Consider the following 18,895-nt stretch of genomic DNA (forward strand, 5'->3'; position numbering starts at 1 on the left):
GTTTTTAAAATGTATTTTAAATGTAACTTTTATTTAACTAGGCAAGCCAGTTAAGAACTAATTATTATTTACAATCACGGCCAAACCCGGACGACGCTCGGCCAATTGTGCTCGGCCCTATGGGGCTCCCAATCACGGCCGGATGTGACACAGTCCACAACGTTACACCATTCACTGCTGACGTTTCTCAAGATGTCAGGGTCTACACTATTTGGACAAAGAAATGCATTAAACTACACAGGAAGGTTTTTTCTGCAGATGCACCACTCACAGACATGCAAACAGACCTGTCTCTTATTAGAGATGTGTCTAAATGTGAATGCCATTGGTGTAGCCGCAGCATGTGCAGATGTGTTAACAAATGGAGCCTCTTGCCTCAGGGGTAGATATGTGAAACATCTGTGACATGCATTATGTGACATGCTGTGGCTAATCTGCTACACAACCAGCACTCTGACTAATGACACACCTGGACACACCCACCGTAGTGGGGAAATCCGATCCTCAAAAGAATTGAGTTGCAACATTGCAACATTTACGGAACAAGATTGTACAACTGCCTATGTTGTTGTGATGGTAGACCTGGGTTAGTTGTATTTGTGTGTGTGGACATGTTTAACTACACTTGTGGGGACCAGAAGTCCCAACAACAGTAGCATACAAACCAACATTTGACCAACTGGGGACATTTTTCCAGCCCCTACAAGGAAAAAGGCTATTTCTAAGGGGGTTAGAATTAGAGTTGAGGGTTAAAGATTGGGTTAGGTTTAGAGGTTAGGGAAAATAGGATTTTGAATCAAATCAATTGTGTTAGTAAAACAAGACTGTTTGTGTGAACTGAACAATATGTGTTTTTCTCATTTTGTACCGCTATTTCCCCTGTCCACACAGGATTTGGTATTCTGTGAGGATCTCTTTTTGTGTGGTTGTGTTAGGTCCAGACGAGCTGAAGTCGACACTCCTGCACCCCACTGAAAGCCTTTCATGCCCTCACATTACCATCACTATGGCTGTGACAGAGTTACTGCTGCGCAGACCATAGCTCACTCCACGCTCTTTAACCATACCTCTCTCTAGCTCTTCTCTCTTTTCTTTCTTTCTCTCCCTCAAAATATGTCCCCCCTCTCCAGTGTTTCTCTCACTCTTTCGCTCTTGCTCTCTCTCTCTCAGATGGGCCAAAGCAGTTAGCGGGCCAGTGCCTGTGCCTTTTCCCCATGCTATCCATCTTACCATAGACCCCCCCCCTCCCTCTCTTTCTCCTCCCTCTCTCTCTCTCAGGTCCGTGCCATCCATCTTACCATGGACTCCCTGCTGACAGAGGCCTGTAGAGGGATCAGAAGCCTGTGCTGGAGACTGGCTCAATCACACAGCCATCTTTCCTCTTAACACAGAGTAGGTCTAACATGTAGCCTGGGTCTATGAGTGCCTCCTGCCTTCTCTCTACCGGACTGGATTTAACACAACCTGGACTGGATTTAACACAACCTGGACTGGATTTAACACAACCTGGACTGGATTTAACACAAACTGGACTGGATTTCCGTTTAAGAGCCATTTGAGGAACTAAATGACATTTTGACAAGGAACAAGCCATGTATCCTCTAGTGGTTGTATGTTTCTTTTGGCTCCTCCCTCTCGCTCTGACGCTGGATGCCCATTCGCCACTGGACTGCGTTCCGCGTAAAACTGTACCCTATCATAGTAAGTACTGCTCTTACATTTAAGTGCGTCCATCAATATTTATTCACTGCTTCTGTCTATACTGTTTGTGTAGCTCAGGTGAATATATCTACGTATTATATTACTGCAACAACCAGGTGTCATTTGGATTAGGGGCAGGTATAAGTTTATGTAACTGTCATGTGTCAAAAACACACACTGCAGGTGTCTTTGTAACTATTGGTGTCACTCCGTACGACTTCCTGTATCATTCAATGTCACTCATTCTGCTGTATTAGGAGAGAATGGTCGTATGTTCAGTGAGGAGGGTGTGTGGAACTACTCCACCATGCTGCTGAGAGAGGACCTGGGTCTGTTGCTGCTGGGAGCCAGAGAGAACATCTACGCCCTGGACATCAACAACATCGCCAACAAGAAGTCCTCCGTAAGAACACTGAAGTATTACAGTTTAACAGATTGTTTTGGCACTTACACTGACAGCTATGAAATGATGTCCTGGAAGACTCATGTCTCATGTTCAACATGGCTTTGCAGCAGCTACTCTTCCTGGTGTTGGTTCTAAATGAAGAGTAAAAACTCTTGGACGATTAGAAAATCTCAAACCAAGTTTATTCACCCAATGGGTCACACAGCTGCATAAGACCAAGATATTCACACAATCATTGGTATTTAACCCTTCCTCCAATGCTGAGTCTCCTCCTACACATCTGAACAGCCAATGCATCTCTGTTGCTAGACAGAACCTTAGTGATATCTCTTCTTCCTCACTTCATCTGACCTGACCTTGACCCAAATTCCTCACTCCTCCCCGAATAACATATTCTGACAGTTTAAACACTTTTAAAAACATTACAATACATTCACAGATTTCACAACACACTGTGTGCCCTCAGGCCCCTACTACACCACTACCACATATCAACAGTACTAAATCCATGTGTATGTGTGTGTGTATGCATGTGTCTGTGCCTGTGTTTGTGTTGCTTCACAGTCACGGCTGTTCTATAAGGTGTATATTTATCTGTTTTTGAAATCTAATTTTACTGCTTGCGTCAGTTACTTGATGTGGAATAGAGTTCCATGTAGTCATGGCTCTATGTAGTACTGTGCGCCTCCCATTGTCTGTTCTGGACCTGGGGACTGTGAAGAGACCTCTTGTGGCATGTCTTGTGGGGTATGCGTGTGTCGTGTCTTTGGGTACCATTAAACTGAAGATAGGTTTATCAATTAACTCCCTGTAATTATTATCACGCGATTAAACTGATTAATCGTTTAATTGTAATTAACTAGGAGATCGGGGCACCAAGAAAAATATTCAGATTACAAAGTTATAATTTTCCTAATATAACTTTCCTATATTATAATATAGGCCGATTATCTTCTGGTTTGAATGGTGTATTTTACCTCACGTCCAGTCTCATTCCCAAACGTCGTAAATTGTTGTATCTGCACGAACCCAGTCTTTACTAAAATCATCCATACATCAATTGTCTTAAAATCATTTATTTACTACACTAAGTAATTAACAGAAAACATACCCACAGTAATTATCATCACAAAGGATTGGTATAGTAATGTGCCCTTATGGCTAACAAGCATGGCTGGTCTGTTAGACAATGGGTCATAAACGGTCAGCTGAGAAGTTACACAGAGTTCATTAATATTAACAATTGACAATTGAAGGCTCACTCATTCGGGAACAATTGCAATCAATATATATTTACGCTCATGTGTCGTCGGGATTCTTGTTGGAGAGTTTTGTTCTGATGGGGAGTTCTGTCCGCGTTCTCTCTCGCTCTCGCTCTCTCTCTCTCTCGGTTAGAATGTATCTTTCAGAGCGACATTCATTAATGTCGTCATAGAATGGATGTTTCGTTGGTCTTCGCGTTCGATGATATAATTTACTTAGCAGCAGACTAATAATTAATATCAAAGACTTGTTCTTATTCTGTCGATATCGATAGTCTAAAAGTTAACCACGTGGTATGGTTCACTTTCAGTAGACTACTTGGATGATAAAACCTAATGGCCATGGGGTGCAGGCCTGGTCTGTAGAAATGTAAATCAGGGGGTGTTTTATAGTGCCCATAGAACAGGCTTGTCAAATGACGCCTGGTCCTGTATGTGTCCCTGGGGGCGTGCCTATGACTGAGTTAGACTTGGTTACAGGAATACAATTCTATCACATTAACATCAGTACATAGCATCTCAATGTATTACAAATAGCTTTATCCTTATTAATAAATTTTATACAACCATTATGATGCCAGTCTCATCGCTGAGGCTATTATATAAACAGTTTTATGGTAATATGGCTATATTGTCTCTTCTGAGTATCACAAAATTGTACCAAGCGGACCAGTTCGTAGCTGGAGTCTTCATCAATCTTCCACATCTTCTCCAGAACACACATGTCGCTCGGTTCTCCAATTCTATGAGTTGGAAGAATTTCCTTTGTCTCTCTATGAAACATGTGGTAGTAGATTCTCCTCTTGGAATTTTTACAACCCTGGGTTGGGGGGAAGGTAGGTTGGGTGATGGTACAAAGGGGAGGGGGTCAACTGTCCTTTCTGTACCCAAAGAGGCCAACGTCATGACATACCCCCCTGGTGGTTTGGATCTTGTTTATCCTGCAAGTTACAAATCAACATAAAATCATGACCACGTGATGTCCCATTGGTAGATCATCGTTGCAGTCCTCTCTGGTGGTTGAACTTGGTAGGCTCTCTGAAAGCGGAGTCGTCCACCACAAGGATGGGCAGTTGATGTCTGGTTGGTGGTCGCCGTTGCAGTCTCCTCTAGTGGTGTACCTTGGTAGGTTCCCTGGAAGCTGCAAAGTACCCCAGGAAGGGCCAGGGGATGTCCTGGTTGTTGATCGCCGTTGCGGTCCCCCCCTCTGGTGGTTTACCTTGGTAGTCTCTCTGACAGCGGGCATGCCGCCACAAGGATAGGTTGTGGGTGTCCGGATTTGGGGTCGCCGTTCCGGACCCGTCGTCCAGACTGGAAGATCTGGGCAGTAACTTAGGCAGATGTTAACAACGCACACACACTCATGAAATATATATAATTACATTCATTCCCCAATGAGCGGCGTTGTGGCACTAAGTGATGGTTGTATGGGGACTTTGTTTATGGCTCTATCACTTCCTATGTGTCAAAGGAACTGAACCGAAAAGGAATGAAAGCATAAACAAAACAAAAAATATACAAAATATAGTTCTCACACAAAAAAAAATAATCTAATTGGACTGTATTCTATATACGTCCAATGTTCTGGCAAAATGATTATCATGGCATTGTCTCTAATGCCATATCTAGGGTTTTCCTACTTGGTATGTTGCTTAGGCGCTATCCTAAGTTGATAACTATATGATAAGTCTACAGCTGTAATGCACTAGTTTTGGGCAGTCTACAGGTATGACCTACAGACTTCTGGGAAGAAAACTGGTGAGTGCTGTAGAGTCAAAGGCCTAGAAGTAAATGTTCAACTTTACTAAGGCTGGTCTATTGCTTGGGCCCTTAAGTGGTCCTAGCATAAATCCTAATTGGATGTTCCGTTGTGCATGTGCGCTTATGCTTACACACGCGCGCATGTCAAGGGAAGAAAACCAAGTATCCGGGCAGATTACAACTTGTTCAGAATGAGTCTGACGTAGTCAGGTAATTTTCAGGTCAATGCCTGGAGGTCAGTCAGAATTGGTGTCAAGGGAGTCTGTAGTAGTTTTTCTACAAGTCACTGTTTCTTCCACTTTTGTAGTGGCGATAGGTATGAAGTCTATTTCATAGCTATGTTATCCACGGAGGAGCTAACCTCACGACGGAAGTACTCTTTAAGTATTGGACCAGTCATACGTGGTGTGATCATGGTTCATGACTTCTAATAATTTTCCTCCTGAATGGAGGGTCCTATTTATTAGTGACATGTGTGTTAACCATTGGTTGGAAGAGTGCACTGGAGATTCCCTTCCCCGTGTTGCACTCTGAGTGACTCCTATGTCGCTGTTGTCATTGTAATTTGATTGGTTAAATCTCTAACCTTCTTACTGATTGTAGCTGGACTGACTGTTGCTAGTATTGGTACTGGTACTCAAGGGGACCAGTTATCCTACCGATTTATTCTGAAATATTATCTACCGGAACACATGATTGGAGCATTTTACTAGTTGTATTGTAGTTGAACCTACACATGGCAAAGAATGATTATTGATGCCATTTGTTTTGGAGGTGGACAAGTCCACTGGACTTCCTTTACGACCAGTGTGGTACACCTCAGTACTATCTTAGATGTGTTCTAAGATAATCCCCGTCTAGGGGCCTGTCTGCTCCTCACTGTTCTCATAGGAGAGTTTACAACTAGATTTGATTTATGCTCTGGCGGCCTCGTACGGTGTTGTCCGTAGTCTTGACCCCCCCCACCGGCCTCGATGAGGCTCATCATGGGTCTGGGCTACTATTCCCCCCCTTTGTGCCTCGGGACCCCCCCACCAGCGGGTGGTGTTGGTGTCCGATGCGCAAACAAGAAGATCGGACCCTACGTACGAGTTTTCAGCGGCTGCGTTGTTATGAGAATGGCTGTAACCTTTCAACCAAATCTCCTGGTGTTTGTGCTTCAAAACGCTCAGTGGCTGTCGAGGCATGTCAGTCCCCACCGCGTCCGCGTGTGGCAACCTCTTCATTACCTGCGAACTGAGACAAGGATATCGGTCTGTGATATCGCAAAGTGTTTCACCAGTGGGAGTCATCGGGTCAGTTGCTGGACTGACGCCATTAGTGTCATTGTAAGGGGTGACAGTCCCCAACAAAGCGGAAGGTGTATCATCGGAAGCAGAGTATACTCTATGCATCAATGTTTTACTTGCTGAGACGGCCGCAGTGCTTGCGGAAGTGTCCGAAGGGCAAGAGAAGTTCATCTCATCTACCGTATTGCACGACTGCAAGGAGGAGGGAAGTTTCTCATTCACAGAGACAGCTGGCTCGAAATCATGAAAAGAATGGTCAATCAGGTTGGCTGATGGAATGTGTCGAGATATCGTAATATCTCCATGGATCGGATTTTGTACCAAGAGGTTTCTAAACGTCTTTTTCCCAAGGGGTGCTTTCGACAGATACCCCTCGTGAAGGACTGCGTTGCAGCTAGCGTTAGGGGAAGACAGTGTGGTCAGTGGAGAAGGCACTGTGGCCTGTGACCATACCTGGTTGGTTTTCCAATCCATCAATGGGAGTAACCGATCCATCAAGTCTGCTCCAAGTAGCAGGGTTACAGTTTCGAGGCTGGTAACATACACAGGGTGAACGAGCGATACGTCCTGGAAGTGTAGTTTCAGCATGACTCTCAATGTGAGAGGTGAGGTAGTCTGAGTGACCCCTCGAAGTTTAGTGTCGCATCGTTCCACTTTTAACCAACGTTTAGTTGGCTTCAAAGCCCTTTTTAGATCATCAAACAATGTTTGAGAGATGAGTGATATTGTCGCACCCGAATCAATTAGCGCATGACAAGCTAAGCAGTCCTCCAGGACTGTTTCCAGGTATGGCCGTTTAGATTCGTGGTTAGTGGACATATTCCCCACAAAGTGGAGTGGTCGTTCGCAACGACGTGATGTGTCATGTCTGTTCAAGATGGAAGCAGATTGACTTTTCCGATTTTGAGTGGGCTTGGCTTTAACGAAGCGTTTGACCTTTATCTTCGCAACTTTTGTATCAGAGTCTATAGACAAAGCCCGGGGGCTTGTTTCTTGATCAAGCGGGCCCTGGATAGGGTCTTGAATGAGAGCGGGAGAAATTTGAACTTTAACGTCCTTGCTATGGGTGTTAATTCCTGCGGACCTGGTGTCCGGTAATTCCCCGTCTAGTCCTTGTGACTTATCTTTTACCCTTTTCTCAAATTGTTCTCGCTTAAGTTCTTCCCGTAGTGGGACTTCTGGAGAACATTGGTCTACGTTTTGATCGTCCTTCAACCCTTTGTTACCCTTGTGCTCTGATACTTTTTGTGGGTTCGGTGCAGGAACGTAGCGAACGGGTCGATTATAGCAGTAGTCATGTTGATGGCTACGTACTTTACAGTTATTTCGACCGCGGAGGTTATTGGAATCATGGTTTCGTGGTAGAAACTGTTGTTGTGCGTCATCTCTCGACGCTCCAATACCTGATAATGCACCCTCTAACTGGAGTGGGGGCTCCTGGTTAAACGTCAAAACCGAGTGGTCAGGGCTCTTAGCGTTGTGAACTTTTGATGCCTCAAAAGCTGTGCTTGCAAGCTCTCTGAGTTGTAAGATAGGCAAGCCAACGTGGGCGGCAGGGCCCAAGTAGGTAATGAAGGTGGGATACATGTTCGACAGAAACATTTGTTTGAATGGTAACAGCTCTTCCATTCCGGTTTCAGTGAGTAGGCCAAAGTAAGCTGAACGAAGCCTATGATAGTAAGCTTGTGGGTGTTCGTTCCGAGCTTGTTTGACGGTGTTAGCCAGTGAGCTATCGTGTTTGCGAGTCGCAGAACCACTGAATTCTAATTTCAAAGCTGTGGCAAGTTTAGCGTAGTCATTTAGCACGTGTTGCTGTTGTAGACGAATGAACCTCGTCACGTGTCTATTCGACGTTCGCTTCAACAGGTAAACCCTGTCAGAACCCGTAGCGTTCGGGTAGCCATCCAACGCGTCCTCTATGTCAGCTAGGAACGTCTCGGTATCGTTTGGCTGACCTAGAATGGGGTCAAAGGTGGGGAAATTCTTGACGAGTTTGTCAAGGTATTCCGCGCCAAGCGGGCGGAGAGAGTTGGCTTCATCCTGTGGAGAGATTGGGGCCGAAAGGCCAAGAGAGGAAGCCAAGCCTTGTTGTTGTTGGCCAAGAGGCGCCAGATTACTCAGTGCCGAAGGGCAAAGAGGAGAAGACTGAGGGACACATGAGGGAGGCAAGGTCTGAAACCTATTGTCTTCACTCCTGTGAGTACAGGGCTCCGGTTGCTTGGATGGGAAGTCGCGCTGTAGAGCGTGACCATTCTGGATTTCCTCCAGATGGTACCTAAGGGTGGAATTCTGCTGCATTGCAGAGTCCACTTGAGCGCTTAGAGTACTGATTTTGGACACGTGAGTGTCACACCTGCTCCTTTCGGTCTCAAACTTATCTGTCATGGTTTGCAGATAGAGGTCTTGAGTACGGAGCGAGAGATTCAGTGATGAGATTTCCTCTGCTTGCTTAGAAATCAATATTTCCAACCTCATCACCTGAGTTCTCTCATCATTCATTTGGTCAGCGACTTCAATAAGTTCTGCTGATTTATCATCCAACTTTGTCATTGTGTTCATTAACTGATCGTCTTTGGTCTGCAGCTCTTTGAGGAGCACCGTGTTATTTTGAGTAACATTCAACAAAACAGCATGCATGTTGTCAAGTTGAGCGCTCCTGTTTGTAGATAACTCTTCAGATTTATCTAGTTTGGCGTGGACATCATCGTATTTAGTTTTGGCTAAATCGAGTTGTTCCTGTAGCATATGATTTTGTTCCTGTAGAAAACGATTTTGTTGAAGAGCTTGTGCTTGTTCATCGTCATACGTTTTTGCAATTACATTTAATTGTTCAGTTTTCGAACGCAGTTCCATAGCTAGCAGAATTTTTCCCTTGTCTGCCTTGGTCATTGGTTTCCCGGTTCTTTCCACCTGTCCCTTTATGTCTACCATTACCTGCTCGTGCTTCAGCTGTGCACTGCGGTATTGGACAGATGGCAATCTCGGATGGCAAGACATCAGAGCTAGACTGGAGAGAACCTTTACGAGGCCTGCGCCCGATGGTTGATTTTGGAAAACATTGTTGTCTGCTTTTCCACTAATGGCATAATTAGGGTTGTTATCGCTGCTGAGGTCAGAGATCAATCCATTTACGGGTGGAGGTTCACTAATTAGCGGGCGAGTGGGGACCACCCCCTCTGATAGCCTGCACATTATTAGAACATTTGAAAGGAAAAATGTTTTTCCTAATTTTCCAAAATTTGGTTTTGGAATGTGGGGAGCTGCAAAGACGATTTTAATCTATTTATAGACGTTAATGAACCATCAGTACTGTACAGTACTGTGGAAGTTGGGCGTGAATGAATTTGCAAAAGCAAATTGAATTAATCAATGCCAATGATTAGTCCTACCTGGGTAGGCTGTCTGGGTATTAAACTTGAATTACCTGAGAGTTTGCTTCATCCAGGTTAATATGCAAAGTTTAAGTTGTCTCATTTAATTGGAAGAACCTAGAAAGGTATGTTCGACAATTTAACTTATTAAATTGAATGAGACGATAATCCATACAATCTCCATTGATTGGATATCATAAGTGTAAACCGTAGGTCAAATGTTGGGACCCTTCACCACTAGGGTACGCTCCTACCTGGGCTGAGCGTCAGTAAAGGGGTTTTACTGACTGTGCCTTGCTAAAGCAGATTTGACTGATTAATCTATTTATGATATATCAAACCTGTACAGGCTATCTGGGAATTAACTTTCAATTAACCTGAGAGCCTTGCTTCATCTAAGTTAAGTTTGGAAAAAGTTAATCATGTCTCATTATGGACGCCCAATCAATTTTGGATATTTAAAAAAAAAGATCCACTTGAAAATGTAAATCTGGCAATTTCACTTGTTAGTTAAATTGAATGAGACGTCATATCCCGTCAATTGCGATTGTCTGAATATGTTACCGTGCTCCACGTTTGAATTTCCCCTAGAGATGTACTGGCAATTCTTCACCACCAGGGTGCAGAATGATGAAATTTAAACGGAAGTACAAAGGTCGGACTTCCGTCGCGCTACGGAGGAATTTTAAACGTGGTACGGAGAGAGGAAATGTTCCCTCTCTGTTAGCTTGCCCGTAATGCTAAGCTATTGCTACTTGGTTCAGGAGTATCCTTCCAAGCACCAAAATAGGATCCTTTCACTATGGAAAGGGTGGGTTTTCTAGTGACGTCTCACCTTAACCCCATTCAGCATATTCTGCTAGCGTTTATGCTGACCGGAGCGACACGGTACTTAAATACAGATACGCATACGGTCTGCCCACACTGTCTTAGTGCGGTAGGCAAATCATTCGGCTCGGTTACCGGACAGTTAACTTCTAAATTCTAACCTTACTCTAGAAGTTAATATTTACCGACAGAAATAGTACCGTTTGGCCTAACGGACTAAAACTGGAATTTATTCCTCACTGCTATCGATATAAGACCGGAGCTATTTTAAATAGCTTCTCTCAATGGAAAATGCACAATCACTTTGTTTAGATAGCAGGCTGTTTGTACAATTCTGTTTGTACAATTGATATATAGAATTTCACAGCAAAGTCCAATTCTATCTTAGATTCCTCACAGGGGGCACCATATATGTCGTGTCTTTGGGTACCATTAAACTGAAGATAGGTTTATCAATTAACTCCCTGTAATTATTATCACGCGATTAAACTGATTAATCGTTTAATTGTAATTAACTAGGAGATCGGGGCACCAAGAAAAATATTCAGATTACAAAGTTATAATTTTCCTAATATAACTTTCCTATATTATAATATAGGCCGATTATCTTCTGGTTTGAATGGTGTATTTTACCTCGCGTCCAGTCTCATTCCCAAACGTCGTAAATTGTTGTATCTGCACGAACCCAGTCTTTACTAAAATCATCCATACATCAATTGTCTTAAAATCATTTATTTACTACACTAAGTAATTAACAGAAAACATACCCACAGTAATTATCATCACAAAGGATTGGTATAGTAATGTGCCCTAATGGCTAACAAGCATGGCTGGTCTGTTAGACAATGGGTCATAAACGGTCAGCTGAGAAGTTACACAGAGTTCATTAATATTAACAATTGACAATTGAAGGCTCACTCATTCGGGAACAATTGCAATCAATATATATTTACGCTCATGTGTCGTCGGGATTCTTGTTGGAGAGTTTTGTTCTGATGGGGAGTTCTGTCCGCGTTCTCTCTCTCTCACTCTCTCTCTCTCTCTCTCGGTTAGAATGTATCTTTCAGAGCGACATTCATTAATGTCGTCATAGAATGGATGTTTCGTTGGTCTTCGCGTTCGATGATATAATTTACTTAGCAGCAGACTAATAATTAATATCAAAGACTTGTTCTTATTCTGTCGATATCGATAGTCTAAAAGTTAACCACGTGGTATGGTTCACTTTCAGTAGAGTACTTGGATGATAAAACCTAATGGCCATGGGGTGCAGGCCTGGTCTGTAGAAATGTAAATCAGGGGGTGTTTTATAGTGCCCATAGAACAGGCTTGTCAAATGACGCCTGGTCCTGTATGTGTCCCTGGGGGCGTGCCTATGACTGAGTTAGACTTGGTTACAGGAATACAATTCTATCACATTAACATCAGTACATAGCATCTCAATGTATTACAAATAGCTTTATCCTTATTAATACATTTTATACAACCATTATGATGCCAGTCTCATCGCTGAGGCTATTATATAAACAGTTTTATGGTAATATGGCTATATTGTCTCTTCTGAGTATCACAAAATTGTACCAAGCGGACCAGTTCGTAGCTGGAGTCTTCATCAATCTTCCACATCTTCTCCAGAACACACATGTCGCTCGGTTCTCCAATTCTATGAGTTGGAAGAATTTCCTTTGTCTCTCTATGAAACATGTGGTAGTAGATTCTCCTCTTGGAATTTTTACAACCCTGGGTTGGGGGGAAGGTAGGTTGGGTGATGGTACAAAGGGGAGGGGGTCAACTGTCCTTCCTGTACCCAAAGAGGCCAACGTCATGACACGTGGGTGGCCGAACTGTGCACCAGTAGTTCAAACAGACAGCTCGGTGCATTCAACATGTCAATACCTCTCGTAAAGTGTTCATCTTCCAACTTTATCTTCCATGTCTTTTTCAGGTAAGTTGGAAAGTGACAGAGAAGCAGCAGAAGGAGTGCAGCTCCAAAGGGAAAAATCAGGTAGGTCCAGACCAGTCAGTGAACTGAGGCCTTCTCTGCACATTTCATGGTCCTTTCCCGTTTCATTTGGATTTAAATATGTGCATTCTATGCAAATAGCTAAATAACTAGATACTGTGTTACAGATAGAGTGCCAGAACTACATCAGGGTCCTGCATGCGATGGAGGATGGTAGGATGTATGTGTGTGGGACCAATGCCTTCAACCCAGAGTGTGACTACATGGTGAGTCGATGGAAACACAACACTCCTTCTGATCAACTCCGGTCATAACCTGTAATAGTAGATATCATTCACAAGTGTACCGCTCATCTCTGTCCTTGCAGTCATACAAAGACGGAGAGTTGACTCTGGAAAACAAGGCAGAGGATGGCAAAGGGAAGTGTCCCTTCGATCCATTCCAGAGATTCTCTTCCATCATGATCGGTGAGTAACTACTCCTGAATTCTGTCAGGAATCCGGGAATATCAATCTCCTTAAAGTCAGAAAAGGCTAGGTTTAGTGACGCAGGTCTGATATTCCTGATCTGATGGCTTGTTAGAGTTGAACCTACTTTACCCACAATGCTTTCAGGTCATGTCTAGATGGTATACAGCTTTTGTCAATTTGATGCCAAAAGTGTTCCCGTTTTTTTTAGTTAACCCAAACCCTTTTCCTAAACTTAACCTACTCCGCAAACCTGCTATGTGAATTCTTCTTACCTGCTGCGTAAGTTCTCCCAACCTCCTACAAAAAGTCAGTTTTTGACAAAAGCTATATCCCTTCTAGACAAAACCCTCTACTCAGCCACCTCAATGAACTTCCTAGGTTCTGAGCCTGTGTTGATGCGCAGCTCTCCCTCCTCCATACGCACTGAGTTCAAGAGCTCCTGGCTACACGGTAAGACAGTCTTCTTTCAACTCCCTTTTCTTTGTTTTTCAACAAGAGGTTGTCTTTATAGCCTGGTCCCCAATCTGTTTGTGCCATCTTGCCAAGTCTTATTATGGAAACATAAGGAGTTGGCAAGACAGCACAAACAGATCTGAGAACAGACTAAAGTCTTTAGGCTGATGTCTTGTATATTTTTCTTTGTCAGAGCCCAACTTCATCTCCATGGCCCAGATGCCAGAGAGTAGGGCCAGCTTAACAGGTGACGATGACAAGATCTACCTGTTCTTTACTGAGACCGCTGTGGAGTACGACTTCTACAGCAAACTGGTGGTGTCCCGCGTAGCACGTGTTTGCAAGGTGTGTGTCCCACGGTGGCATTGAGAATTACTTCTCTCCTTAATGGGTCTTTGGGGGCTTATATTCTATGAAGATAGACAATAAGGGTATAATGGCAGCTTCATGTAAAACTCTGTCTCTGTGTCTCAGGGGGACCTTGGGGGCCAGAGGACCCTGCAGAAGAAGTGGACGTCGTTTCTAAAGGCCCGTGTGGACTGTCCTGTTCTGGAGTCCCAGCTACCCTACGTCATACAGGACACCTACCGCTGGTGTGAGGAGGGAGACTGGAGAAGCTGTGTGTTCTATGCTGTATTCACATCACAGTCGTAAGTTGAACTCTGAAGTGTGTGTATGAGTATGTGTGTTTTGCTTATGTGAGCACCACGATGGACAGACCTGACTGTTTTAGTTTGTGTGTGTGTTTGTCTCTAATGCTCTGTGTGGTTGTATTCCAGGGACAGGATGGACCTCTCTGCAGTGTGTGTGTGTGGTTGTAATGCTCTGTGTGGTTGTATTCCAGGGACAGGGTGGACCTCTCTGCAGTGTGTGTGTGTGGTTGTAATGCTCTGTGTGGTTGTATTCCAGGGACAGGATGGACCTCTCTGCAGTGTGTGTGTGTGGTTGTAATGCTCTGTGTGGTTGTATTCCAGGGACAGGGTGGACCTCTCTGCAGTGTGTGTGTGGTTGTAATGCTCTGTGTGGTTGTATTCCAGGGACAGGGTGGACCTCTCTGCAGTGTGTGTGTGGTTGTAATGCTCTGTGTGGTTGTATTCCAGGGACAGGGTGGACCTCTGCAGTGTGTGTGTGGTTGTAATGCTCTGTGTGGTTGTATTCCAGGGACAGGATGGACCTCTCTGCAGTGTGTGTGTGGTTGTAATGCTCTGTGTGGTTGTATTCCAGGGACAGGGTGGACCTCTCTGCAGTGTGTGTGTGGTTGTAATGCTCTGTGTGGTTGTATTCCAGGGACAGGGTGGACCTCTCTGCAGTGTGTGTGTGGTTGTAATGCTCTGTGTGGTTGTATTCCAGGGACAGGGTGGACCTCTCTGCAGTGTGTGTGTGGTTGTATTCCAGGGACAGGGTGGACCTCTCTGCAGTGTGTGTGGTTGTAATGCTCTGTGTGGTTGTATTCCAGGGACAGGGTGGACCTCTCTGCAGTGTGTGTGTGGTTGTAATGCTCTGTGTGGTTGTATTCCAGGGACAGGGTGGACCTCTGCAGTGTGTGTGTGGTTGTAATGCTCTGTGTGGTTGTATTCCAGGGACAGGGTGGACCTCTCTGCAGTGTGTGTGTGGTTGTAATGCTCTGTGTGGTTGTATTCCAGGGACAGGGTGGACCTCTGCAGTGTGTGTGTGGTTGTAATGCTCTGTGTGGTTGTATTCCAGGGACAGGGTGGACCTCTCTGCAGTGTGTGTGTGGTTGTAATGCTCTGTGTGGTTGTATTCCAGGGACAGGGTGGACCTCTCTGCAGTGTGTGTGTGGTTGTAATGCTCTGTGTGGTTGTATTCCAGGGACAGGGTGGACCTCTCTGCAGTGTGTGTGTGGTTGTAATGCTCTGTGTGGTTGTATTCCAGGGACAGGGTGGACCTCTCTGCAGTGTGTGTGTGGTTGTATTCCAGGGACAGGGTGGACCTCTCTGCAGTGTGTGTGGTTGTAATGCTCTGTGTGGTTGTATTCCAGGGACAGGGTGGACCTCTCTGCAGTGTGTGTGTGGTTGTATTCCAGGGACAGGGTGGACCTCTCTGCAGTGTGTGTGGTTGTAATGCTCTGTGTGGTTGTATTCCAGGGACAGGGTGGACCTCTCTGCAGTGTGTGTGTGTGGTTGTAATGCTCTGTGTGGTTGTATTCCAGGGACAGGGTGGACCTCTGCAGTGTGTGTGTGGTTGTAATGCTCTGTGTGGTTGTATTCCAGGGACAGGGTGGACCTCTCTGCAGTGTGTGCATACAGGGTGTTGGACATCGGCAGGGTGTTCTCCGAGGGGAAGTACAAGACCCCGGTAACCGTGGAAACGTCCTTTGTGAAGTGGGTGATGTACAGCGGTGACGTGCCCTCCCCCAGACCTGGAGCTGTGAGTCTCTTCTTTTCCTTTTGTCTTCTCTCTCTTTTCCTGTGACATTTCTTTCATTATGATTTTTATTCACAGTCAGATTATCTCTAGATTTTCAACAGACCAACCTAACCTTGAAAGTTTTCTGATAAAAGTTGTACGTTCTTCCAGGCTTGAATAAACCCTCCTCTCCCACTCCCCTTTCCAGTGTATAAATGACGAGGCTCGTAACCAGGGCATCAGTCAAACTCTGGACCTGCCAGACCGGACCCTGCAGTTCATTAGAGACCGGCCCCTCATGGACCAGGCTGTTCTGCCCATGGGAGAGCGCCCCTTGCTGGTCAGGAGAGGCACTGCCTTCACACGCATCATAGTACACAGAACACAGGCCCTGGACGGGAAGAAATACCATGTCATGTTCATAGGCACAGGTGTGTGTGTGTGTTTCATAACTCTGAACAGCTGTGTATGGCTTAGTTGCCCACATACAGTATCAGCACTGATGTGTGTTTCGTGTCTCAGAGGGTGGCAGTGTGTTGAAAGCGGTCAACTACGATAAGGAGATGTTCATCATCGAGGAAGTGCAGCTCTTCCAGCCCCGTGAGCCAATCAAAGTCCTCCGTTTCTCCAACACAACGGTAACGCAAAGCTCTATTTCTTGTCTGTCAGCAGCTGAAATCTTCTGTACAGTATGTATGGCAGTGTAAAGGGTGTGTGTAACGTGTGTGTGTGTGGTCAGCTATACGCAGGCTCTGAGTACGGTGCTGTTCAGATGCCGTTTAGTAGCTGTGGTCGTTCTCGCACCTGTGTGGACTGTGTCCTGGCCAGAGACCCTTACTGTGTCTGGGACAGAACTACAGCCCAGTGTATCACCCTGTCTACAGCTAACACAGACAGGTATGGTGCTGCATAAACCAATTGTACTTTTTCCTTTGATTACTTTTAACCCATGTAGAAGAACAGAGATCTGATGTACTGTTGGTTAACTCCGTCCCTGAACACCTTCCTGTTTCTGTCTCAGTGAACTGATCCAAAGTTTATTGGCTGGAGACTTCTCTCTCTGCCCCGCCTCAGGTGAGTGTGTGTCTATTCTATCTTTTCTGTGTGTGTGTGTGTGTGTGTGTGTGTGTGTGTGTGTGTGTGTTTTCTAACCAATACATTCTCTTCCAGACCCTGTGAAGACTGTTAATCAGACCGTGTGGCTGGGTGGCAACATGAAGCTCCAGTGCCCCCCCACTTCCAACCTGGCAGAGACCCACTGGGTGCAAGACTCCCTGCCCCTGCCCTCCTCGCCCCGCCACCAGATCCTCCGGGACAGCCTCCTTATCCTCAACGCCTCTGCCTCTGACACTGGCCGCTACCGCTGTCTGTCCTTGGAGCGTTCCCACAGCGGGAAGTACACCACCACCGTGGCTGAGTACCAGCTTAGAGTAGGTCTAGAAGGGCTCCCACTCAGACCTCAAGCCCGGACCGAGGGCCCTTCCCTGGCAGCGCTGCAGGTGTCAGTGGCCTTCCTGGCGATTCTGCTGACTGTCCTGCTGGGGTGGAACCTGTACAAGGGACATCTGCCCCTGCCTGGGCCCTGTGGGAGAGTGATAGGAGCAGGGAGAAGGCAGAACCAAGGTGCCCCAGAGGAGGGGGCTGCTTGCAATGCCGTGGCCCACCTAGAGGTCTCAGAGCCTGGGGAGGCGGAGAGCAAGGCCCTGGTGTCTGGAGAAGGAAACTGCACCAGTAATAACAACCACTCTACTGGGGAGGTGGCGTTAGGAGGGGGTGAGGAGGAGGAGAGTGAAGCCAGAGTTACATTCCCCTCATTGCAGTTCATTGATGATGAATCAGATATATGATCTTACCTCCAATGGTATATCAGTTTGCTTTATTTTTTGACTGTATGCAGTCAGTATTCAATGGGACTGAACAGTATGCAACAGATAAACTGTGACTAGATCGGACCAACACACCTGTAATGTTTTGTACAAAGCGGTTAGAAGAGAACTGTATTGTTTGTGAAACTATGGTTGCGTTCTGCTGACGTTGCATGCATCAACCAATGGTTGCGTGCCACATCATTGACTGACAGATTGCTATAACATGTGGTTAGCTAATATGTTAAATACCTATCTAAGCGTTGTAAGATCTGGCAGGCGTCAGCAACGCCTGAGCAGAGGAACACGCCTTATGATTCTGTTACCAGCCAATCAGACCCAGCTTTTCCTGCTCCAGTGCTGGATTGGAAAAGTTGAACTGTGGAGGAGGGGGACTGGTGATCAAACTTTTTTTAGTTTTACGTGCACCTAAAGCATTAGAAACTTGTGACCCACTCAAATGAACAACCATCTCTGCCGGTATCCAGCACCCACATTTTGGGGAAGTAGAGCACCAACCTCTAACAAGCACCGAGATAGAACGACACGGATAGGTAGGAATTATCCAAATTAAATCAATAGGATTGATATGACAATGTTTTACTGTCTTATTTTTCTCAGTGAATCATCCACTTTATTACAGAATGTTTTGCTAGGTGGTCCCTCTCTCTCGTGCCATTTCTAACCTGTCTAAGTACGTCCCTTCTCAGGGTCCTGTTAACTCTATCATATCAGTGTTGTCTTTATTAAAACTCTTTCTACCGAAATTGTTTTTGGTGTCACCAATGTGTGTATATAGAATAGCCAATAGGCTGGGGCAGGAGTGGACTTGCTAACATTGGGGGTTAACTAGTCTTAAATGGAACAGCTGTGGATAGGTCATGTTACAGTTAGGGCTGGATTCAATCTGTATCGCTGAAGTTCAGCGCTATAGTGGCCAAATTTCCCGATTGAGAAAACATATGCAGGGTGAATGAGATTAGATGGAATCCTGCCCTTAGCCAATGGTAAAGGTGATACTTACTCACTGATTTGTTGACATCCTGACTGATGAGGCATACTTAATGCCACTGAGGAAAATGTAAGTTAGGATGTTTCTTTAATTGAATATGATTTATTAGACAGTTTTACCTCTCACAGCTCTGATTGCATCAAATGG

At 45.2% G+C, this 18,895-nt stretch overlaps 1 protein-coding gene across 2 annotated transcripts; it reads left to right on the forward strand.

Annotated features, from left to right (window-relative positions):
- The first annotated feature begins 1,471 nt into the window (after positions 1-1,471).
- Positions 1,472-18,503, forward strand: LOC115157398 (semaphorin-4E). 2 transcript variants are annotated; one of them, XM_029705608.1, is made up of 14 exons: positions 1,472-1,701; positions 1,959-2,104; positions 12,564-12,623; positions 12,749-12,847; positions 12,949-13,048; positions 13,391-13,501; positions 13,698-13,849; positions 13,979-14,154; positions 15,736-15,892; positions 16,080-16,302; positions 16,394-16,509; positions 16,611-16,768; positions 16,893-16,945; positions 17,042-18,503. In XM_029705608.1, the coding sequence occupies exons 1-14, from the start codon at positions 1,593-1,595 to the stop codon at positions 17,716-17,718; spliced, it is 2,337 nt and encodes a 778-aa protein (XP_029561468.1). In that variant the 5' UTR covers positions 1,472-1,592; the 3' UTR covers positions 17,719-18,503. The 2 variants fall into 2 exon arrangements, with proteins under 2 accessions (XP_029561468.1, XP_029561471.1); XM_029705611.1 differs by having other exon boundaries at positions 13,430-13,501.
- Positions 18,504-18,895: the final 392 nt, after the last annotated feature.

This window comes from Salmo trutta, chromosome 21 (assembly GCF_901001165.1).
Source record: "Salmo trutta chromosome 21, fSalTru1.1, whole genome shotgun sequence".
Lineage (NCBI taxonomy): Eukaryota > Metazoa > Chordata > Actinopteri > Salmoniformes > Salmonidae > Salmo > Salmo trutta.